Below are 25,255 nucleotides of genomic sequence, written 5' to 3'. Positions count from 1 at the left end.
ATAATCTTTTTAAATTGATTGATTGAATACTTTATTAGAAGTTTGCATAGGAAAAGGTACAGGACATAACAGTTACAGACAGTTACAGAACTGATACATTTCAACTAATATAAGGTCAAAGTCAAAGACCAAAAGAAGGCTTTGGGGCTTGTTTAAATTGGGGTCCCTTTTTACAACTCATACTCATATCATCATCATATCATCATATAAGACATAAAGGTTAAGTGACATTTTGGAATAATAAGAATGTTATAATGTAGACATCCTGTATTCTGAGGGTCCTTGGTACAAAAATATTTCAGTTGGGAGTCCGTAGACATGGAAATGTCATGTTTGATGACAGTGAAGCCCTCATTCGCAAAGTGGATTCCAGCTTCCAGGGGGTTTTCTGTGGGTTTCTTTAAGGGGGGTCTAGCTGGACCCATACAAGTCTGACAGTGTACAAATCACATTACGGGTCCATGGTTCCATTTGTACACTGTCAGAGTTAAGGGGGATACCTTGAAATCTGAACGTTTGAGAAACACTGTCCTAGGTCAAGGGTCTTGACAGGGGGTCCGGCCGTCCGGGAACCCTATGGCGTCCTCAGAGTTACTATACGGGGTCCTCCAAATCTTTGTTTGATAGAATCTTTTTTTTCTCCTTTTTTATATTAACCACTTGAACCCTAGAGTCCATATTCTGAGCACTTTGGCCAAAAATAGGTGATCTACAAGCTTGTAGATCACCTATTTTTGACAAAAGAGGTTTGGTGTAGAGGCAAAAAAGAGCAGACTATAAGTCCAGATTGAAATGTCAAGTTAAGTAGGCCTATTGACAGTTCAAGTGGTTAAATATTTGAAAACACAAATTGACATGAATCCGAAAAACACTGTGCTGTCAAAAAATGAAACTATATGGAATCTATGAAAAGGTTGAGGGGGTCCCTGCTTCATCTGTCTCTCTCTCTCTCTCTCTCAACTAAGGGGTCCTTCCTTGGCCTGAAAACGTTGAAGACCCCAGGCCTGTCCTAGGTCTTCCTTGCAGGGGGGCGGGGTGCATCTCTGGGGGCGGAGCTTCGCTCTGGGAGGAAGTGTGACCACTGTGACGTTACATTTGTTTTGGAAAAACGACAGACAGCAGCAGACCACAGAAGAATGGAGCCAAAGGTAGACAGCCCCAAGGTACCTTGCTATGTTATCGAAATATGTATCTTATTGGCAGCTTTTATTCTTTACAAGTGTTGTCAACTTTATTAGCATCCGTTGCTAGCCTTTGGGTGATCATGTCACCGCCGCTTCAAAGTAATTTAATGTGTGTACTATACCAACGGAACTAGCCGAGCTAACGCGTACACTGTACATTAGCTTGACTATAGATTAGCAAAAACAACTGACTACATTTCCCAGAATATGCTGGAAATTAGACTATTTGTACTGTTATTATTACACAATGTTCACTGTGATGTGTATCCAGCCGCATGCCATATAAACCCCAGTTCTTAATTAGCCTAATCAAAATATGGATAATGTAACCAACCAACCCCCATTGCTGTGTACCCGTGAATCCGATCTTGTCCTGATTTGACTGCCCTGAAAGACACATTGCCCACTTGCTTATGAGTATACACATCCGTCTATTGGTTACATAATGGCCGAAAAATAATAATCATGATCCCTCAAATATGTCAGGCTGGTTTGGCTTATTACTGGTGTTCTAAACATTACAATGATAAATCCCCCCGCAGACCAGGTGGCATGACTCAGGTGACTCACTTTCATGTGACTGGTTTTTTGAAGATTACTTTTAGCTGCAACTGGGTAACAGCCAGGATAGCACTTGAAGGTAGACTTAGCAGCTAGTGGGCATCTCGGGTGTTAGATTGTCTAGTTTTTCCAAAATATTAAATTAGTAAAGTAAAGTATACATGTTTAGAATATGCTTAAACATTCGACAATAATGTCTAATATTTCTACACAAAATATACTAAATACTACACTACAGAACCTGTATATTGGGGCATAAACAAGAAGTTGAAGGATAAAAGTAAAGGGACATTCCCATCGGGCAAGATAAAGATAAAAAATATCTGTCTCCATTCAAGTGGATGGAAAAGATACAGATAAAATAATATCTGTGACAGATATTTTGTATCTGTTAGCTTACCATCCACTTGATGGAGACAGATGTTTTATCTGTTTATCTGGCCCAGAGGGAATGGGCCTTTAGTCTGATAATGACGTTCTTCACATCATGTATACTTTACATTACCATTTTTACAAATATTATATTTTTTGTAACATTTTGGACACAATAGGCAATTTTACATTGAGGTGACCCGATGTCCCTAGTGCCCACCTACCCTGTATGCTCATTGCTCAAACAGAAAAGACAAAAACTAAAAAAAAAGTGAAATAAAAAAAAAATAATAAAAAAAATCGGATTGTATTAAACTAACCAAGATTGCAGCTGTATGGAAAGCTTGTATTATCCTGTTTGTATCTGGCAAGTTTCTGTTTAATAAAAATACATAGTAGACATGTTATGAGCTACTTTCTGGTGTTATAAAGGTGAAGAAAATGGCAGCACACTCGTAGACACAATGCAGGATTTATTTAAAAAGACCGGAAAGTAACCAACGTTTCGACCTGGCAAGGTCTTCTTCAGGGGAATCAGCTAAAGGCCGTTCCATACTTTGACCGAAACCGCCGTTTTCGGTCAAAAGGTCCTTTTCTACCATAAAATTATATCCCTCGGGACTTCTGAAAAGCATTGGACCGAACGAGAGTTCGGAAAATTTGCACGTCGGAAAACACAACTCACCGAACATTTCGGTCGAAGTATGGAGAGGCCTTAAGAGCTACTTTCTGTCAATACATTCTGTGCAGTTGATCAATTTTCTAAGTGTTCACCTGTTAGAGTTTCGAAACAGGTCGTAGTACGCAGGACCATTGAGTGATTTCCAATGAGCGCTTCCAAACTCAAACACGCCTTGCGCTGTGAGGCGTTGTGAGCTTGTAGATCGGCTATTTACAGCAAAGACGTTTGGTATAGAGGGGAAAAAGAGCAGACTAAGTACAGAGTGAAAGGTCAAGTTTATTAAGTATTGACGGTTCAAGTGGTTAAATATCTGACAACACAAATTTGACTTGAATCCAAAACACTGATGATTGTGCTGTCAAACAATGAAACTATATGGAATCTACGAAAAGGTTGTGGGGGTCCCCGCTTCGTCTCTCTCTCAACTAAGGGGTCCTCGGCCTGAAAATGTTGAAGACCCCTGCCCTAGCTATATACAGTATAGCACATACCAGGTATAAATACCCATACCCTACCCACACTTCAGCACAAATACACTGGCCACACCTCCACCTGTACCTTCCACAGGAATCTAGTGTAACTGGAAGTGAAACAGGTCACCATGAATGCGAGTTTACCATTTCTAATGGATACCACTGTTTTACATTTAAGTGGGGCTTTTTTCTCTCCTCAGCTGATATTTGAGAAGGAAGGAGTGTACCTCCACACCAACGCCAAGCGGAACAACCAGGACACAAGCATCCCTGGGTTCATCCGCATCGTTGAGCGGGTAAGAACCAGTGAAACTGGATCAGAATTATTTTATTTTATAGGTATGTTTGCACGGGTCTTTCAGTCCGTTGTATCAAAAAAGAAACTGGGTTAAGGCTGCAGAAGCTTGTTATTGTGCTTGAAGACTTGTGCTACGCGGAGGTGACGAAAGTCGGGTGGACGGAGATACACCTAAACCTAACCTTAACCCTAACCTCAGTAAAACTAACGCTGGTGAATGCTAACCTGCTGACGCTGGTGAATGGAAACCTGGTGAAATGCTAACCTGCCGACGCTGGTGAATGCTAACCTGGTGAATGTTAAACTGGTCGGACCAGCGGTGCTTAACCAAGTTGCTTTTTTGATACACTCTGACTTAAAGACCTGCAAAAAAACATTCTCACATGTTTGCACAATGCACATAGTACAGAAGTACAAGAAATGTCTTTGAGATTGGTGCATTACAGTGAATAGCGAAAATATATTTAATAAATACAGTTAAGTTTTGAAAGTATAGATAACGATAAACGCAGAAAACTATAGGTTAAAAGTGCTATGTTTTTATTGCTACAAAACAGCTATGGCAACATTTCAGGCAGGACAATTCTTGTACTTGGAGTACAACCATAGATTTGTAAGGCTGTAATTATGTACTCTCTCTCTCTCTCTGTGTGTGTGTGTGTGTGTGTGTGTGTGTGTGTGTGTGTGTGTGTGTGTGTGTGTGTGTGTGTGTGTGTGTGTGTGTGTGTGTGTGTGTGTGTGTGTGTGTGTGTGTGTGTGTGTGTAATAAAAAGTGGCTGCTGCAGTAGCAGTGGTGATAAACTGTAGCCTGGGGGCCAGCCTATATACTAATGCAGCTAACTAACTGCAGTATACATCCCCTCCTTGTTTTAACATGGGTCGGGATGTCTAGCTGGCTAGGCTAGATAAACTGAACCTTGCAGTAGAACTCTGGATACGGTGAATGCACACTTGGTGTGCCAGTGAGTGTGTTCAATGGTGAATGGGAATTACAGTCTGTCTAGTACAACAAGGGCTATGGCTTTGTCTAAAGACCTAAATATGAACTATTGTGCTTGTTGTATAATGTATGCACTAGGGATGCAGTAAAAAATCGATTGGAATTCGAATCGTGTTTCTAACATGGTAAGATTCAGAATCGACGATAATTTATTAGATATTATGTTGTGTTTGTACAAGTTAAAAGAATGTGTTGGGGTTAGGTTAGCTACTCTGCTTTCATGCCAGCAGACTGGAGTAGATCCTGATATGTGAATTGAATACAGAATCGTTTTGAATTGAGAATTGTTTTTAAATCGGAAAATAATCGGTTCTGAATTCAAATCGTTTGGATTTGAATGAATCGGAAAAAAAATTGTGAATCGTGATTCGTGACCCCAAGAATCGATTCTGACTCGAATCGTGGGATACCCAAAGATTCTCAGCCCTACTATGCACAGAAGGAGATAGTATTTACTACATTCCCCTTTGCTCTGGTTTGTGTCACCAGAGATAATAGTGGCAAAGCAGAACAGTGGTAAAACAGGAGGGGATAGTAGCAGTTAAAGCAGGGGTGGGAGGGTTATATCATACCTCGCTCCACTGTACTGTCTAATACAGCAGACATGCCTTGAAAATATTTAGTTTTTCAGTTGGGCTAATTGGAAATGTTTCTTTAGGGTGGGGAGCCAGCTTTAGAGTGGAGTCCCCTAGAGGATGCTGGTCGAAGTGCCCCTGCTGTATTCTACACGAAAAAGGTAAGCTGACATTTGATGCTCATGGCACTCTTCTTTGAGTCAAACGCATTCACACATACAGTAACAACTGTGTACCCTTCAGGATGGAGAAGGAGGGGAGGAGGATACCAACTTTGACCCTGGGTATGAACCAGACTGGGCAGTCATCAGCACGGTGAAGAGAGATGGAGGACGTGTCCCGGCCAAAGACACGGGTATGTTTTCAGATATTGTAACGGATTGCTACTATCACATGTGCAGAAGGATTGTTTTTCAGTCTAGTATGGAAAGCTCTAATATACTAATCAGAGTCAGACAGTCTATGCTCATCATATTTTAAGATGGAAAGTTATGTTTTTATCTCCCAGGTGAGTGGTCATTCTCGCTGCCAGTCACCGAGCTGTACTCTCTTAGGAGGTCACGGTTCACCTTGGGGAGAAACTTCCTGGTCTTGACCAGTAGGGGGGGTCACCCACTCCCTCCTCTTCATTTCCACAGAGGCGGAACCAGGGAACTGCTAAGAGCCCTGCAGCGTTATATCATCCTGTCTCCGTAAGCTTTTTTATTTTATGAGTATATATGTTATAGTCAGTTTGGGTAACTTGGTGAGATTGGGTTAAGAGCGCTCGTTTTGTCGTTCACCACACACCCCTAACACCACCAGGATCAATTCACCTTGATAGTCTCTTATCAGTGCACCTGTGTAATTCTGCGTATTCACCATGAGATGGCGACAACAGCCATTCACAATGTTTAGTCGCTGACGTCACTCGTTTGCGACACCTCTTTCGTTGTTTATCCACTAGCCTAGCTCAGCTGTGTTTAGCCATTAGCTTACTATGCCTAACTCTAACCCTAACCTTAACCTCAGTAAAACTATGCCTAACCCTAACCCTAAACCTAACCTCCGTGGGGTGAGGCGCTATCATTCCTGCCGACGCTACGTTGTCGTTGTAGTTGTTGTGGATCAAAGCGACCGCTTGTTCCGCCCCGCGCCACACGACGAGCGCTCCTGTTCTCAATTTCACTGAATCTCAAAAAAACTGTGACATATATATATATCTCACATGCCAGATGGCTAGACAACTTATACTGTATGTAGAGCTGATGTGTCCCTCTTGACGCGTCACATGATTGGAACAACATCACATGATAGTTAATGTTTTGTCTTGTTTGTTTCTGTTGCAGTGTCTATGTGTGTGTATAATGTATTTCTGTTATCCTCAGGTCACCACTTGATGGGAGGGTCTTCCTTGCCTATCCCCATGACTCGGGCGCCCTCTCACAGTCGTTTGATGAGCTACAGCTCTTTGATGATGGAGGCGCTGATCTTGTCTCGGTACAGTGTTGCTGTTCTTTTTTTTGTTTGCGTCCGCATTTGTTTTTGCATCCCTAATTGAAAATACTAGAAGCTCCGGGCGGCCCAGCGTCTAGTCGGCGACCTGGCTAACTCGGAACAATGTAAATAGGGAATGAATGCCCCGCCCTTTAATGCAAACCCCATTATACCTGTTTTCATAGGACCCGTTTTGACCATCTGTCTGCCTGTGTCCATTTATGCCCATATACAGTATGGAGATATCTGTATCTGTCTGTCTGTCTGTCGGCGTCCATTTTATGTCCATATATGGAGATCACTGCAGTTATAGTTCTGGGTCCATTTTATGCCCATATATGGAGATATCTGTCTATCTGCGTCCATTTTATGCCCATATATGGAGTATCTGTCTGTGCCTCCTCCAACTGTGTTGCAGACACAGTGCCGGTTCCCCCTTTAATGCAAACCTCATTATACCTGTTGTCATAGGACCCGTTTTGAACATCTGTTTGCCTGTGTCCATTTATGCCCATATATGGAGATATCTGTATCTGTCTGTCTGCGTCCATTTTATGCCCATATATGGAGATCTTTGACCATCTGTTTGCCTCTGTCCATTTATGTCCATATATGGAGATATCTGTATCTGTCTGTCTGCAATCCATTTTATGCCCATATATGGGGGCATTCATTTTATGCCCATATATGGAGAACGCGCGTGCCCGTGGGACGAACGGTTCTCGAGATACGCGGATTACATGCATACATACACACTCACAGAGATTTTTTGTTGACTCATGTGGCGTACGTGATGTCAGAGCCTTTTATGAAGTGATGTCACAATGAGTCAGAGCTTTCGCCGATTTCCTCCGGAACAGCCTGATGTCAACAATCAACCCCGCATAAGGAGATTCCGAACGTTTCGCGCCGGTTCGGGAAAACCGCACGTCGGGTCGGGTCGAGACCCGGCACTGCACTCCGTGCCGCGGCGGGGAACGCGCGTGCCGAATCTGAAGCCGGTGGGACGAACGGTTCTCGAGATACGCGGATTACATACACGCAGACAGACACGCAGAGACTTCTCGCATTTATAGATTGTCTTCAAACAAAGGAGGTAGGAGAGAAGATGACACATTTTAATCTGTTTCTTTGTAATAATTTTCTGTGTGCTGGTGTAGAGATTTATCCAAGACCCATATGCCACCACCTTTGGAGGGTTCTCCAAAGTCACCAACTTCTTTCGGGGGGCCCTTCGTCCTCCAGAGTCCTCCAACCACCCTCGTAATCAGGACCCCAGTGTGCAGCACTCACTGGATGAAGAGCCTGGATTTGAACTCATCAATTGTGTAAGAATCCAAAAAGATAATTTACAGCAGGGGTCTTCAACAGGGGGTCCGGGGCTCACAACGCCTCGTGATGGGAGGCGTTGTGAGCTTGTAGATCGGCTATTTTTGGCAAAGACGTTTGGTGTAGAGGGGAAATGAGCAGACTAAGTACAGAGTGAAAGGTCAAGTTCATTAAGTATTGATGGTTCAAGTGGTTAAATATCTGAAAACACAAATTTACATGAACCCAAACACACACAAAAATACACTGATGATTGTGCTGTCAAACGATGAAACTATATGGTATCTATGGGTTGTGGGGTCCCTGCTTCATCTCTCTCTCTCTCGACTAAGGGGTCCTTAGCCTGAAAACGTTGAAGACCCCTGATTTACAGATTACAGAGCTGTTTATCTGTACTCATGTGACTATACCATAAATGGAGATTACACGATTATATACAGCATTATCGCATGAACAAAATGTGTTTGTTTGTCTCGTCCAGGGGGCGGAGCTTGGTCCCAGACCGGAGGTTAGACGGGGGCGACCAATGGAGCAATGGGAGGAGTTTATGGATGCTGAAGGCCGTGTGCATAACCCAGAGAGAATCAAAGAACTAGTGTTCCGAGGGGTAAGATAGTAAATGTTATATCACTCTCACATGGAGGCTATCTCATGCCATCTACTCTTCCCCCCCTCACCGGATGCTTTGATATCATGTTCCTTTGACAACTCCTCCAGGGTATCACGCCAAACCTAAGGAAAGATGTGTGGAAGTTTCTACTGGGCTTTTATCCCTGGAACAGCACTGCTAAGGAAAGAGAGGACATTCTGAGGGTTAAGACGTCAGTGTTTTATCACAGTACATTTCTTTCACCCGTATCGTCGTCGTTATATACTGTATCACACAGTAGTTGATTCTTTTTCTGCCTTTCTTGACTCCTCAGAGATGAATACTTCCGAATGAAGGTGCAGTGGAAGTCAGTTAGCGAAGAGCAGGAGATGAGAAACTCCCTCCTCAGAGGATACCGAAGCCTCATTGGTCAGGACTGCTGTCTATAAAAAAAAAACATGAGTGTGCCTCCTTATTGGTCAGCTTCCTGGTTTGAACATTCATGTGTTGTTAAATTTCTACCTTTGTTATTCTGTGACAGAGAGGGATGTGAGTAGGACAGACAGACACAACACCTTCTTCTCTGGGAACGATAACCCGGGACTGACTCTCCTCAATGATGTTCTGATGACCTATTGCATGTACAACTTTGATCTTGGTAAGTCACTGTCAGTGTAAAAAAATAAAACCAGTTGACATGACTTGATCGGATTGCGGTAGGCTCTTACTTTGAAAACCGCCGTACTGAGAGGAAATGCCTCTGCTAAACAAAACATCACATGGATTACTCGCAATATTTTGGCTAAAGTTAATATTTGCTAAAGTTAATATTTACGAAAGAAATAAGAAAACCATGCTCCTGTGACTTAAACAATGTACACCGCTTGGAAGTATGTTAAACCTTTTGGACCTCAGCTGAATTGGTTGAGTGGTGTTAATTATTTCATGCCGCAAAGTAATGGGCGAATTCCACCCCCACGTCCACACAGCCACACAGCTTAGCTCTTATAAAGTTGTCAGGTACACAACGTTTTGTTTTTTTCTGTTTAGTGTTATTTATTTTTTCTTGCACCAGCGACAATCTGGTCTGCAACACGTTGTGCTCCCATGAGACGTCAGACTTTCATAATCCTCCCAATTCAAATAAGGCATTTGCTGTCATGTACTTCACAGATGGCTAGCAGGTATTAACTAATGTACGGTATTTATCCGCCACTGCCAGGGTTCATATTCCTGTGTTGCCTTGTATTATGTTGACGTGGTTTTTAAAGCAGCACTTGAACATAGGAGGATGCCACCAATCAATCAATGACAGAGTGTGTGTATAATAATTTAAGCAGGGGTCTTCAAGCCAAGGACTCCTTAGCTGAGTGAGTCTAGAGAGATGAAGCAGGGACCACCACTCCATATTGTATAAAATTGTGTTGCAGTCAGATTAAACCTTTTCATAGATGGATTCATAAATGTGTTTAACAGCTCTGTTCTTGATCTGCTCTTTTTCCACTGCTCTTTTTCCACCAATTATATCTTTGCCAAAAATAGCAGATCTACAAGCTCATTGTGAGCTACATGTGTATGTGTCTTCCTCTGTTTAACACACTGCTGCTATAAGCACCATGTGGATGTAAAGCCAAACCCTGCTGTAATAATCTTAAGATCTGAGTATTTTAATTGGCAAGACTATGGATTGGCACACAGATTAACAGTGAAGGCAGTTGAGAACTTCAGGGAAACACAATTTTACCACCCCAGAAATTGGTGCGCACTACTCGCACCATGTTATCAGTTTTACAGCGCTTACACTGACTTGTATCCCTGTTTAGGACAGGTGTAGACGGATGCAAGGTCGGGGGGCTGTCCGCTTTCACAACGTTTCACAAGTCACATATTGGGATTATTATTTTTTTTGCTTTAAAGGTGTATTTCACTTTCAAGGGTTAGCTTTTGGTCATTGTATTGTCTAATCAGGCTTTTTGGAACACCCTGAATAGTTTTTTAATTTAGAAGATATTTGATGTAAATGTTATCAGGCCCTCCCTGTCCAGGGCCCCTCCCCATACACACCCATTGTAAGTTCAAACTCATTTTAACCACGATAGATTCATTAAAAACACCTATTATTTCTTCTGGTGACTCATACTTTTTTCCATAAACCTTTTGATTTATTTAAGTACAGTACTTGCACCCTCTGCTGGTGTAAGTAATACATACAACTATAGTTACTTTGTAACTACTACTATATGAATACAGTAGTATTGTTACCACAGATGCCACCTTCTTTGACTGTCTTCTTTTGTCTCCTGTAATTTCCAGGCTATGTCCAGGGAATGAGTGACCTCCTGGCCCCACTCCTATTTGTTACTCAGAATGAGGTGGAGTCCTTCTGGTGCCTCACTGGCTTCATGGACCTTGTGGTTAGTCGTAACAAAAAGTCTCATCAGTGAATTAATGTTTTTGACTGACAAGGATTCCTGTCAGTGAGATATGGTGTTGCTGTTTCACATTGAACTGTTAAAGGGTGTGTAAGTCATTATGTTTTGATCAAAGAAATTAAGCTCTATATTCCAATAGTAATCATTGATACAAACAACAGTCGGTATCCCCATCCATCTGGCTAGATAACGGATAAACAAATCTCTTTCTCCAGATATGTTTCCATTCAAAGTGGATGGTAGATACAGATAAAAAAAATATCTGCCACAGATATTTATTTTATCTGTGGCAGATATTTTTTTTATCTGTATCTACCATCCACTTTGAATGGAAACACATCTGGAGAAAGAGATTTTTTTTATCTGTTATCTGGCCCAGTGGGAATGGGCCTTATTTACTAAACAATAACATAAAATAAAATGTCGGTCCGGACGACCAATTCTTCCAGTCAGGAGAGAGAACCCCACAAAGGTCATTTATGAGTTTCACTTTTATGGTGTTAACCTTGCAAATTTGTCTCCTAATGTTTTTTGTTTTATTGATTATCCTATAAGTAGGGCTGTATTCTATCCCTGTTTTAAAGATTCAAACTTCAGGAGAGGCTTTCCGAACGGACCATCGATTTAATTCGAACCATCGATTTTTGTATTAATTTAATAAAAAACGAACAATTCAGCCTTGTAGCACCGTAGCCATAGATTATAACTCTTATAGAGAATAATTTATGGCTACTAGCACCACGTTTTCGAGCTTGCAGATCTGCTACTTGTTCTTTTTTAAAGCGTTGCAGCGTTGTGAGTTTTGATGCTACAATTGAATGGTTTGCATATTTTTAATCACAAGACTCGTAGCTTTAAAATGGTACAGTATATATCGGTAGCATGCTAAGGTAAGCAACACATGCTTGTGTACACAGGGATTGTTTGTCAAAATACGATCCACGGCCCCACGGGTGGGCCGTCGACTGTTAACTCATACAGGGCCAGATTTCCAAAATATGAATATGAATGTGCGCTTATAACGCCAGGAAATAGCTATTTTGTATCCCCCCAGACCACCTTAACCAGACCACCTTAACGAATGCACGTTCACCATACCATACCACCAGATGACCACTAGAGACCACCATACACCATACACTGACATGGTCCCATGTTAAGCCTGTTTAAATCCACATAACAGGATGAGACGCTGACTTGGTCCTCATTGACTTAACATGGACGGGCCGCCGGTCACCATTTCAGCTCAATACTGTTCAATTCGTGCTTGATCGTCTCAAACCACCATTGGTATGGGCATCGGGACGTATATAGATGCCACACAGAAAGTTTCAGAATCAAAATCCGACCTAGTGAAGCTACGTGAGGGTCGGATGGTTGCATTGAGGCTAACGCTAGCAGAGGCCTGTTGTCAACAGGAAGCCCTGGTTTAAAGGTGACGTCATAATCGTATCCTTTTTTTTCACGGTTTACGTGTGGACATTAGCTGAGGTAAGCTAACCATTTCGCTCCGTCTATAAACACATATTAAAAGCTTAAACAATGCTTTTATATAAAAGTCGCTCCGAGTCGCTCGGCACCAAACGCCATAGTGAACTAGTCGCTCGTAAAGTCGCCCGGCGCTAACTGAGTTAACAGGTTTTAATATGTGCGCAGCAGCCTGCACCCGGCCGACAATACTTAATTCTGATTAGCGTTCATACTTGGATTAGTTGTGCCACCGTGGAATGCCATGGTCGCATAATTGACACATAGCTTTTCTTTTTTCCTAATATGACGACTCCTCACCTGACACGACTGTGTGGAGTGTGTCTCTGTGTCTGTGTATAGCCTACGTGCGTGATTTTCCAATTATTGTAAAGACTACATAGTAGGCACTAGGCATAGGCTTCTATGATATTCTGAATAGGCCTATCACATTCTGATAATATCTTTTGTGTATTAAAAAATATATAATCCTGGACCCATTCATTTACACTTTGATTGTCAACGAACAAACGTTCGAACCTACGAACGTTCGGTTACAGCCTTACCTATAAGCTGTATGAGTTCTTTCTAAAATTGGTAACCCGACAGCCGACATGAAAACTGAACAAACATTCTGTAGCAATGATTGCAATCAGAATATATTGCTATTTAGCACTTTTTTATCACTATTTAAATATGCTTACACCCCCTTTAACATCATCTTTAGTTAAATATCTCACACTACACTACGGTCCAGGTTTATTCCTTTTGTCGGCCATAGCTGATTTATTTTTACGTACAGAGCAGTGTGCTGGTGATATGCTACAAATGTAAGTGTTCACACTACTGACTGTTCACACTACTGACCACAGTCAGTCTCATGTGTCTCTCTTTCAACCTCTCCACAGCGTAATAACTTCGAAGAGTCTCAGGAGGCCATGAAACGGCAGCTCATTCAGCTTAGCATCTTGCTGAAAGCTCTGGACCCAGAACTGTGTGATTACCTGGGTGTGTGAGAAAATGCAGTACCATACCCATTTAAAACGGGTACACATTATTGTGTATCATTATTTTATGCTTTAACTATTGAAAATTAGCAGATATACAAGCTCACAGCGCGGCAGAGTGCCGCGCTGCGAGCTTGTAGATCTGCTATTTTTTAAAAATTGTGAAAATTAGAATTTTGACCCGATTCTATAAGTGTCTTTTGAATCCTTCTAAGATTTTTTGAAAAACCTATGTTTCTATGTCAGCAATCTGGCCAGCCATCGTCAAAGAAAAGGTCCTTTTCACTTGAACTGGAGCTCAGTTAGTCTGTTCTTGAGAGACTACTATGTCAGTGGTTCTCAAACCTTTTCATGTGAAGGATATATGTATTTGGCCACGGACCCCCATCTCAAAATATCTAGTTCCAGGGACCCCCCAGAAGCAAAATTTGAGTTACAAACGTTCGCTTTGAAAATACATATATTCAAAGATTTCACAATGCAGGCAAAGCTCGTTGTTTGTAGCCTTTTTGTGATCATCTTGCCTTTTGTCTGTCTGTTGAAATCAGAAAAGTAATAGTTGTGTCCTGCTCCCAACAGACTCCCAGGACAGCGGCTCTCTTTGCTTCTGTTTCCGTTGGTTATTGATCTGGTTCAAGAGAGAGTTTTCCTTTGAAGACATTCTTATTCTGTGGGAGGTGAGAGCACAACGCCTACCTGAACATGTTCTGAAGCACTTTAAAGGCCGGCAGCAAACTTCAACTAATTGATTGAATACTTTTATTTGTCAGAAACATAAACAGCATGAGGTACAGTCAGACATTAATACTAATAGGATAACTCAAAAAAGGTCTTGGGACATGTTGCCATTGTGGAATGCTCAACATTAGAATTCAGTGCCAGGAGCCGCACCTTGAATTTCTGACCAATCACACGCAAAGTTTGCCTGGTGTCTCTTCGGTGATGCTAGTTAAAAATAAGCAACACTAAAGCAAGAATGAAAATGCATCAGTCATTATCCATCAAATAGCTAAACATACTCTTTTGTGCCTCAGGTGATGTGGACCCGCCTGCCCTGTGAGAACTTTCACCTGCTGATAGCCTGTTCCATTCTGGTATCTCAGCGAGGGGAGTTGATTGGATCTGATCACGATTTCAATACCATTTTGAAGGTGTGTCTTTGATGATGGGTGGGTGTTTACTTTGAGTAATTTTATATTCAGACAGTAACACCCTCGTCATAGATTAGATTTAACCATTTACTGAAATACAGTGTTATACTCATTGATTGAAGTTCTTAGTAACCACGACTGGTTTCAGTATTTAGATTCCATAGAAGCCAGCATGTCTTCTCTGGAATCATATGTGCACCAAAAACAGGCTGTCTACAACGTGTCTGTGACTCGTGACGTGAGCTTGCATGTAGATGGCCTGTTTTCAGTTATTTGTTCGTTTAAGATTAAAGAGTATTTGAAGTTAACTAGCAATATAATACATGTTCAATCCTCAAGGAAACCCTAATTGAGCTGATATTTCATAAAAGCAGAGGTTAAACTGTCAGCATTTTGAATAGTTAATCACTGAAACCCTTTATAATTTCGCCATCAACAGCACATAAATGAACTGACAATGAAGCTGGACCTGCAGACTGTACTGTGTGGAGCAGAGGCCATCTATCTACAGCTGGTCACCTGTAAGGTAGGAAATGACCAACAAGCTTTCCAATACAAACTAACAAACTAGACCAGTGTTACCCAAACAGTGGATCAGGACCCATATGTGAGTGGCGGACGAATTCATATTGGTCTCTTTAAAAAAAATCACACCCAATGTGAAGTGAGCAGTGGTCGTGCTTGCATAACGTACAATTGGTAATTGTTGATGTAATACAGGCTACACACACACGCACATTGCTATGGCAAAACGCTGAGGAAAACACATTGCTATGGCAAAACGCTGAGGAAAAGTGGCTACAGATAGGTCTAGGATGTAATTGGTGATGTAATATGGGTACACACACACACACATATTGCTATGGCAAAACGCTGAGGAAAACACATTGCTATGGCAAAACGCTGAGGAAAAGTGGCTACAGATAGTGGCTACAGATAATTGGTGATGTAATATGATGTAATATGGCTACGCACACACACATATTGCTATGGCAAAACGCTGAGGAAAACACATTGCTATGGCAAAACGCTGAGGAAAAGTGGCTACAGACACACGCACAGCCACTCTCAGGAGCGGTTTACCACCGCTCAAAAAAACTTTTTTAAGTGCATAACATGTTCAGATGTTTAACGTTTCCCCCTGTGGAGTCGCGGGACCATTAACACGTCCAGGAACTTGTTAGCTGGTTACCATGGTAACCAAAAGCCAGCTCTACCGTGGGCAGGAGTGAGGGAAAAGACTCTCCCATGACTTTCCCATGATGCCTCGCAAAATAATGTAGTCAGGAGGATATTCTGTCGTCCATTCACTTGTATTCATCATGTCTGCAGAAAAATGAATATATCTTGGATTTTTCTTCCCATATTGCGCGTTTGGTCAAAACGGCTGTGACCAGAACCTCCCGTGTACATAATGGACACATGCTGTGTACACGGAGCCCTTGAAAATCAGATAAAAGCAATGTATGTGTGCCACTGCTGCCTGGTGTGTGTGTGTGCTCTTCCTGAAACTTAATCGTTTCAACCACAGACATAAAAAGGTAGACGCCTCTTCCGGCTCTCTGGTACCCGTCTCACCTTGGTGGGCCTTTATGATTGACAGGCTTGGAATTCTTCTGTGTCGTAACAGACACGGAAGGTTGGTAGGCAAATCAGAGGCAGGTGGGGGCGGGTCTTTTCCTACGCAGCTCTTAAAGTCCTGGAAAAGACGCGTTGTGATTGGCTAGTAGTTTTTTGAGCCTGCCCTCGACACTTCCTCTTTTGAGCCCACCAAGGCGAGACGGGTCGCTCCAATCAACTGCAGCGGGTGGACGAGGTATCTAGCTTTTTACATCTGTGGTTTCAACTGCCGCGCGGATTGGATATTCGTTAGACCCACCCCCACCCCCTGCGCTCATTGAAGGAGCTGCAATTTCGGATCGGTAAATTGCAGATTCATTCATTCAACACCAGACCAGAGAAACAGTTCACTCTGAGAGTGGGCGGGTCTATGGGAATCAGGCTAATTTATCCTCTGTATTAAACCTATCCTAACTATTTGGAGCAATTAGGGGTTAAATGTCTTGCTCAGGGACACTTCAACACATAGAGCCCTTTTGTTCCTTTTCTCTCATCTCATATCCCACATTCACCCTTCACTCTCTTTCCTGTGTTGTTCCCAGGATCTGCCTGTCAAGGTGCAGGAGGTTCTAGGACTCTACGTTCCCTTTCCCTCCAGCTCTGAAGAGACGAGCCCAGACTCTGAAATGCATGAGACACAGCACCAAGGAGCTGCAGCCACCAGCCCACGTTGCACTAGCAGTGCATCAGCAACGCATCCCGCCCATTGAGCTCTGGTCCCGCCTCTACCTACCCTTAAGGCTGAATAAGTGCTACATTGATACACAGTAAAACCCTTATGGGTCCATTTGGTTTACATTTGTGCACTCTCAGAGTTACAAGTGGACTAACACAAAGGATTTCACTGTGTATGGAGAGGGAAAAGCATTGAAGGGACTTATGGAATGTTTATATATGAGAAAATATGTGATGTTATGGATATCTGGAATGGCGGCGTTGATAATTGACCATATTCACTCAGCGGCCCATATGCTCTTACGTGACATAGGAGCAAACATGGCAGACGTGAGGCTAGGATGAATGAGGAAAACCGATCACACTGGGCAGTTGAGTTGTTCCCGAGGCTGTAATTACCATTGTAGCAGACAGAGGGCATTGTTGGGTGAGAGAAGAAGCTTATTTTCCGGTGTGTGTTAATGAATGCATTATTATTACCCAGAATGTTTCAGCATTATAGCTGTATTTGCAGTGTTTTTCTGTTATGTGCAATGTATACGTTTTCCTCTCCTCTTATCATTGAAGCGATAACTGTAACCCTGTATCTTCCTCGGTCTGTCAGGGAGTTATGCCATCCCTTTCTCTTCTTTTGTGTATGATGCTGCTATTTTATGTACACCCTGATTGTTTTATCATTGCCTACTCCTTGGTGAGGTTGTCACTTGTATTCAAATTCACCATGTATTCTTATGTGCTTTGTTTAACTTTTCTCTGTTCCCCTGTGCCACTCTCACTCAAAAGGGATAAAAAAAGGATGAACTCACTGACAACGTGTTGGTAGTACTGTATGCCATTCCAGCCCTATGCAATTTTTGCATGCCTTATAGATTTTACATGCAGTGTGATAAGCCTTTCTGTACTTACCCGTTCTATGTCATTACCTTTTCACTCACTGATTGTTACCAAATAAATGGTTAAATCTTACATAATCACGGTATTGGATTTCAAATTGCTGATTTGATTTGTCACTTAAAATGCACACGTTTTAGCCTCTGAGGTTTCCCCCTCCCATCTCTTCATAGGCCTGTCACAATTATTATATAATTGTCTGATTGCAATTATTTGAAATAATTACATTAATTTTTGCATAATGCGTCAATCATTGTCATTTGTGTGTATAATTTAATCTGTTGAATAGCGAGTAGATCAAAACATGTTGCGATGCAACTCAAGCTTCATGTCTCAAAGGCCCATTCTGGGATGGTTTTGACAATATTAATTAGGGTTATTTTCACATTACTTTATTGGATGTGATTCCTCCATCATAACGCTTTGCCATTAAACTAAGCACAGGGCTGGATTAACCAGGGGAACTTGGCTCTCAGGGGCCCTTGGGGGAACAAATAAAATTGTTTGATACAATCAATTTTCTGTTCAATGGTTTCATCCTAGACTCATCCACATTCAACTGAACCATTTTCACCCTGTGTGGAACTGCATAGAGAAGCGTACAAATTCAATGCCCAAATATAAGAAAGAAAAACAGCAGAAAAGGGTGTGGATTGAGAGGCCAGGTATACATGAGACCAAAATATTTATTTATTTTAAACAAAGGTGAGAAGTTCTACAAGGTCACTTGGCTGCTTATCCAGCTATGTTAATACAGCAGGTGATTTTGAGCGGTAACCGGTCACTCACCATATATTCTGGACAAACATGTCCTGATAAAAAAGTGCCCAGTGTATTTTTTCATAATAAATAAATAATGATAAGGGTAATAATAAATAGATAGATATAGTTAGACAACTATAGTCTTTTTGCCCTGCAGAGGCAACCACACTAATTATTGACATGCCATTAAAGTATGCCTATAATTTCCATCATGCATAGCATAGCCTACTCCTTAAATCTGACTGTCATTAAATTTACATTTGCGCCTGGACCATGCTGTGGTAATAACGGGCGGACCTACATGATCATTGATCACTGTCTGCTTGGCAGGCACAGGACAGTAGCCTACAGGGCGACAGTGCCCTATTATTGTATTTTTAACTTTAAAATGTCTTTGTAACTTTAGACATTAACATAGAGGGAAACCTATGTTGCCAGGCCTCAAGGAAAGGCTGTTCTTAATTTTAAGTGCGTCACATTTTACCATTTGGTAGTCTACAATTTAACTTCGTTTGATAGGGTAATTTGTTTTGGGCAATATGAAGCTGTTGATTGGTGGTTCTCCTTAATGTTATAGCCAGTAGTATAAAGCTCCAAGCTGATGACTTTGGGGAGCGCACCTGGTTAAAACTTTGCAATGGGCCTGGTGTACAAGATACACTACACCACTATGATACCCAAGTACCTATCAAAATACTTTATAAACATTAAGGATGTCCATAATTACAACACCAGAGGCAGCGCCACAGATCACTTTCAACCCAGAGTCAAAACCAACAAAGGGTCAAACTCTTTTTTCTGCTATACCACCAAAATGTGGAAAGCCTTACCGAAGGCCATAAAGGAGTGTGGATCACTAGCATCCTTTAAAATTGCCCTGAAAAACCACTTACAGGCAGCAGCCGTTCGCAACTGGTAAGAAAATGAACCTAGCCCAACCCTACCCTCCCCCTTCTTTGTATACTGTTTGTTTATACTGTCTTCTTTTTTGTTTTTCTTTACATATCTACTGCATAGTACTGTGTTCTATTTGTCTGTCATTCAATGTTATATGAGATACTTCAATGGTTTCCAGTGGAAATAAGCTTAGTCTTTTCATGGATCTCCTTTTAGTAGACCTTGTACCAGTGAACTGTACCGTCATGAAACTGTACCTTTTCCTATGCAAACTTCTAATAAAGTCTTCAATCAATCAATCAATGGAGAGCACACATCATTTTTACCGTGTCCTCTGGAAGTACAAGTCTTGTCAGAAAGGTAGGCTACGTGGAAAACAAATACCATCTCATAAGCATGGGCTTTTCATCTATCCAAACATTTTATACATGTCTTTCTTCAGACAGTTATCAACAAAATAATCTAGGCTTATCTGGGGCTGACATTGCTTTTCCTTTTAATGTATTGTGTAGATTTTGTCGGAGTATTTCGGTGGTTGTGGTCTGGAGCTGCTGTAGCCTACTGGTAGGCTATTTCATGCAGTTTGGTTAAAGTTCATTTGTTTTATTTATTGTATTGAGCACCCTCTAGTGGAAGGTTTGTGTAATGTTCAGCATAAAAAAGTATCACGCCTGCATCGAGTAATTTGTCAAGTAGGCCTATAAAAGAAAGATCTGCCACACCACACCTGTACCTAGTTTAGTTTGAGCCAGGCTGTGTTGTGTTGGAGTGCAGTTCTCTCTGTGAAGCGGTGAGAAGCCATGTGCCTGTAAGTTTGAACTACTCAACTGCATGTATCTTTTGATTTTGCATTGATGAATATACTGTATGTTTTGACGCCATTCCTGTAAAGATGTGACATTTTGCAAGTTAAAAAAAGTTACATTTGTTTGGTTAATTGATGGAATGCCTCGCTGCAGCTTGTAGATCGGCTATTTTTTTCCATGCTGTTTTATTTCATGTTTTGAGATTTGGATTTTGTTACAGTTTTACAACTAAACTAAAGAGATGAGGACATGTAGACCTACTTTTTCTGTAACTTTTGAAATAAGATATAAAGCTCTTTATAAACAGGCGAGGCCTCAAGGAAAGGTTATATGGGTTCATATGTCTAAATATTTACCATTTGGTACATTACAGTGCTCAAAGAAAAGCTATATGGTTCTTATTTTTAAGTTTGTCATACATTTTCCGTTTGTTACATAGTGTACCAACAGCACCTGGAATGTACTGCATGCTCAAGCTGTTGATTGGGTGGCTCATTAAGGCTGTGGCTGTCTGCCTGACTGTGTACTGAGCGATATGCCTTCATACGGAGTCCTTTGACACTAACCTCAAACACTATGGGGCATAACTGTAATAATTCAGCAGTGGCATAAAGTCTGAGTCTCTTAAGCCTGACTGCGTGTGTAATTATGTATGTTAGTAACTTTGTCTTTCTGTTTGTCTGTCCTTTCAAGTTGTATTGGTTCTTCGACCAATATGGCATATACAGTATGTACATAGTCACAGTGAATGTGTTGCTGTTATCATTCTCCTAATATATATATATATATATATATATATATTTTTTTTATTATTCTCCAGAGATGAATGTTCAAGGATCGCTGAGGGTCAGAAGGTGGGACAACGAGAACGTCCCCCCAAACGTGGTTCCTCGGATAATATCCCTTGGAGACGTGATCATACCGAGAGCGACATACGTCGGGTTATCCGGCAGATGCACACACACACACACACACACACACACACACACACACACACACACACACACACACACACACACACACACACACACACACACACACACACACAGAGAGAGACACACACACACACAGAGAGAGAGAGAGAGAGAGAGAGAGAGGAGATCTAGAACAAGAATCAAAAACATAGATCTAGAACACAGAATTCATAGTTCTAGAACACAGTAGTGTACAGTAAGGCACAGTAGAGTACAGTAAGAGATGAGTACAGTGCAGTTAGGTACAGTACAGTAGAGTACTGTAAAGTACAGTAAGGTAAAGTACAGTACAGTAAGATACAGTACAGCAAGGTACAGTAGAGTACAGCAAAGTACAGTAAGGTAAAGTAGATTACAGTAGAGTACAGTACAGTAAGGTACAGTAGAGTGTGGATGGATGTGGATGGATGGATGGATGGATGGATGGATGTGGATGGATGGATGGATGGATGGATGGATGCATGGATGGATGGATGGATGGATGGATGGATGGATGGATGTGGGTGGATGGATGGATGTGGGTGGATGGATGGATGGATGGATGTGGATGGATGGATGTGGATGGATGGATGTGGATGGATGGATGGATGGATGTGGATGGATGCATGGATGGATGGATGGATGTGGATGGATGGATGCGGATGGATGGATGGATGGATGTGGATGGATGGATGGATGGATGCGGATGGATGGATGGATGGATGGATGGATGGATGGATGTGGATGGATGGATGGATGGATGGATGTGGATGGATGTGGATGGATGGATGTGGATGGATGGATGGATGTGGATGGATGGATGGATGTGGATGGATGGATGGATGCATGGATGTGGGTGGATGGATGTGGATGGATGGATGGATGGATGGATGCATGGATGGATGTGGATGGATGGATGGATGCATGGATGGATGTGGATGGATGGATGGATGGATGGATGTGGATGGATGGATGGATGGATGGATGGATGCATGGATGTGGATGGATGGATGTGGATGGATGGATGGATGGATGGATGTGGATGGATGGATGGATGGATGGATGTGGATGGATGGATGGATGGATGCATGGATGGATGGATGGATGTGGGTGGATGGATGGATGGATGGATGTGGATGGATGGATGGATGGATGCATGGATGGATGGATGGATAGATATGGGTGGATGGATGGATGGATGGATGGATGGATGGATGGATGCATGGATGGATGGATGCATGGATGGATGTGGATGGATGGATTGATGTGGAAGGATGGGTGGATGGATGGATGCATGGATGTGGATGGATGGATGTGGATGGATGTGGATGGATGGATGGATGTGGATGGATGGATGGATGTGGATGGATGGATGCATGGATGGATGTGGATGGATGGATGGATGGATGTGGATGGATGGATGGATGGATGTGGATGGATGGATGGATGGATGCATGGATGTGGATGGATGGATGGATGGATGGATGGATGGATGCATGGATGTGGATGGATGGATGGATGGATGGATGGATTGCCATTTACATCATTTTGCATTTTGGAAAAAAATGCATATTTAATGTTGAGCCATCCTAAATTTGTATTGCTTAGCTGCCCACTGGACTGTATCCATCTCTGGGTACAGGGGACTTTCACATAGGAAAGGGGCCAGGCCCCCGCAGGGGGCTTTTTTCTAGTTCTGATTATAGATTTAGCTTGAATCACCATTGAGATTGAATAACGTCATTAGCTAATATGTCATATAATGTTGTCATCACGCCAGATATAATTGTCCTTTTAAATGCTGTATTTTCAAACACAACACCATTCAGGAACTTCTGGGAACCTATTGAACTACCTTCTAACAAGCTCTATTGTAAATTAGTTGAACGGATTCACAGTGTTGCGTGAAATGATTCACTGGACCATACTGAAAGGAGGACCTAAGGAGTCCCACCATGCTGCTGTGTTAGTCGGACACAAGCTGTACTCATTTGGAGGATACAACTACCTGAACAAGGGAGATCAGATTGAAGTCCACATCTTCAACACAGTGTCTTTGCGTTGGAGGAAGTTGCCCCCAGTGAATGGAAGAGGACAAGGTCCCATTGAGGTTCCCTCCAGGCTCCGTGGCCACACAGCTGTGCTGGTAGAAGAAATTGCCTACATCTGGGGAGGGTTTCCTTACTGCAATGTGCTTTATGCCTTTGATGTCGACACCCACAGCTGGTTCAAACCCAATGTCTCTGGGTCTATTCCAGAAGCAAGGATCTACCACTCGGCCTGTGTCCTGGAGAAGATCATGCTTGTGTATGGAGGATACACTCAGCTGACTGTCTATACTAATGACATGTACAAGTTGGACACCAACATAATGGTCTGGACTTCAATTAACACCAGAGGAACTCAACCGCCTGCTTCATACGGTCACTCTGCCACCATAAAAAGATGACCCCCCCCCACCACCACACACACACACACACACACACACACACACACACACACACACACACACACACACACACACACACACACACACAAATAAAGACAAATAATATAAAAATAAAATAACACAAGTGGCAACAGTGTCTAAGCATAGAAGATGGTTATGAGATGATGATGATGATGATGATAACGAAGAAATGGGTCGTGACCTCCAGGAGAATATGCAGATGAAGAAGACAAAAAATATATATAAAATATCTACTAAGGTCCTGTTTAGGTGACAGAGGATCTCTAAATATAAGCAGAATAAAAGATCAGACAAACATAACTGAAAATTATGTTTAGACGGCCACAGCCTTTCCGTTGCCGTCTATGAAAATAATTCAGCCTTTTTTCCACATGCATGCACATTGCTATTACTGTATTACATACTCATGCTCCAATAAATCGTCTTTTGTTCTGCCATCTGTGGAGAAAGTCCCAAAAAAAACAAATACTATACAATGAAATATACAGATTTCTAGGAAGGAAAGGCCTTATAAAATCTTCTCTCTTGCCAAGATTGGCCCCCAAGCCAGACTTTGGACGTCTTTGGACAGTCTTCTGGTCGAAAAAAAAAAAAAAAAAGGTTCACAGGTCAAGAGAGCCATTTAGCTCAGGGGTCTTCAACAGGCGTTATGTAAAACTATGCCTAAACCTAACCCAAACCCAAACCTCGGTAAAACTATGCCTAAACCTAACCCAAACCCTAACCTCAGTAAAACTATGCCTAAACCCAACACTAACACTAACCTCAGTAAAACTATGCCTAAACCTAACCCAAACCCAAACCTCGGTAAAACAATGACTAAACCTTACCCTAACCTTAACCAGAGTAGGACTAATGCGATTTAGGACTAATGAGATGTAGGACTTATGGGCAGTCTTCGGATGTACTCCAAGCTTCACGTCTGGCTAAAGTGACCCAGGGCATACAACAAACTTTGCAGCGCTTTTTGCAGAGATGTAGGCCAGATATAGACCAGATGTAGGCCAGATATAGACCATATATAGGCCAGATGTAGACCAGATGTAGGCCAGATATAGACCATATATAGGCCAGATGTAGACCAGATGTAGGCCAGATATAGACCAGATGTAGACCAGATGTAGACCATATATAGGCCAGATGTAGACCAGATGTAGGCCAGATATAGACCAGATATAGACCATATATAGGCCAGATGTAGACCAGATGTAGGCCAGATGTAGGCCAGATATAGACCAGATATAGACCAGATATAGACCATATATAGGCCAGATGTAGACCAGATGTAGGCCAGATATAGACCAGATATAGACCATATATAGGCCAGATGTAGACCAGATATAGACCAGATATAGACCATATATAGGCCAGATGTAGACCAGATGTAGGCCAGATATAGACCAGATATAGACCATATATAGGCCAGATGTAGACCAGATGTAGGCCAGATGTAGGCCAGATATAGACCAGATATAGGCCAGATGTAGACCAGATGTAGGCCAGATGTAGGCCAGATATAGACCAGATGTAGACCAGATGTAGGCCAGATGTAGACCAGATGTAGACCAGATGTAGACCAGATGTA

At 42.1% G+C, this 25,255-nt stretch overlaps 1 protein-coding gene across 3 annotated transcripts; it reads left to right on the top strand.

Moving 5' to 3' along the window:
• The first annotated feature begins 1,112 nt into the window (after window positions 1–1,112).
• On the top strand, window positions 1,113–17,856 carry tbc1d17 (TBC1 domain family, member 17). 3 transcript variants are annotated; one of them, XR_013961967.1, is made up of 17 exons: window positions 1,113–1,163; window positions 3,473–3,568; window positions 5,229–5,306; window positions 5,389–5,500; window positions 5,654–5,837; window positions 6,513–6,624; window positions 7,782–7,949; window positions 8,432–8,557; window positions 8,668–8,771; window positions 8,874–8,968; window positions 9,081–9,197; window positions 10,853–10,953; window positions 13,347–13,446; window positions 14,025–14,122; window positions 14,480–14,614; window positions 15,036–15,122; window positions 16,759–16,803. XR_013961967.1 is itself a non-coding variant. In XM_080724258.1 (17 exons), the coding sequence occupies exons 1-17, from the start codon at window positions 1,137–1,139 to the stop codon at window positions 16,924–16,926; spliced, it is 1,875 nt and encodes a 624-aa protein (XP_080580384.1). In that variant the 5' UTR covers window positions 1,113–1,136; the 3' UTR covers window positions 16,927–17,856. The 3 variants fall into 3 exon arrangements, 2 of the variants coding, with proteins under 2 accessions (XP_080580384.1, XP_080580383.1); XM_080724258.1 differs by having other exon boundaries at window positions 1,113–1,148; window positions 14,480–14,596; window positions 16,759–17,856; XM_080724257.1 differs by having other exon boundaries at window positions 14,480–14,596; window positions 16,759–17,856.
• Window positions 17,857–25,255: the final 7,399 nt, after the last annotated feature.

This window comes from Nannobrachium achirus, assembly GCF_963921795.1.
Source record: "Nannobrachium achirus genome assembly, chromosome: 4".
Lineage (NCBI taxonomy): Eukaryota > Metazoa > Chordata > Actinopteri > Myctophiformes > Myctophidae > Nannobrachium > Nannobrachium achirus.
The sequence above is the reverse complement of the archived record's forward strand: the minus strand, read 5'-3'. Positions and strand labels throughout refer to the sequence as shown.

What these genes read in the sequence shown, in the direction of transcription:
- tbc1d17 (XM_080724257.1), top strand. Translation starts at nt 1,137, where the DNA reads ATGGAGCCAAAGGTAGACAGCCCCAAG. An exon ending in AAGAACTAGTGTTCCGAGGG is followed by an intron (nt 8,558 to 8,667) that starts GTAAGATAGTAA and finishes CAACTCCTCCAG; the next exon opens with GGTATCACGCCAAACCTAAG. An exon ending in AGGATACCGAAGCCTCATTG is followed by an intron (nt 8,969 to 9,080) that starts GTCAGGACTGCT and finishes ATTCTGTGACAG; the next exon opens with AGAGGGATGTGAGTAGGACA.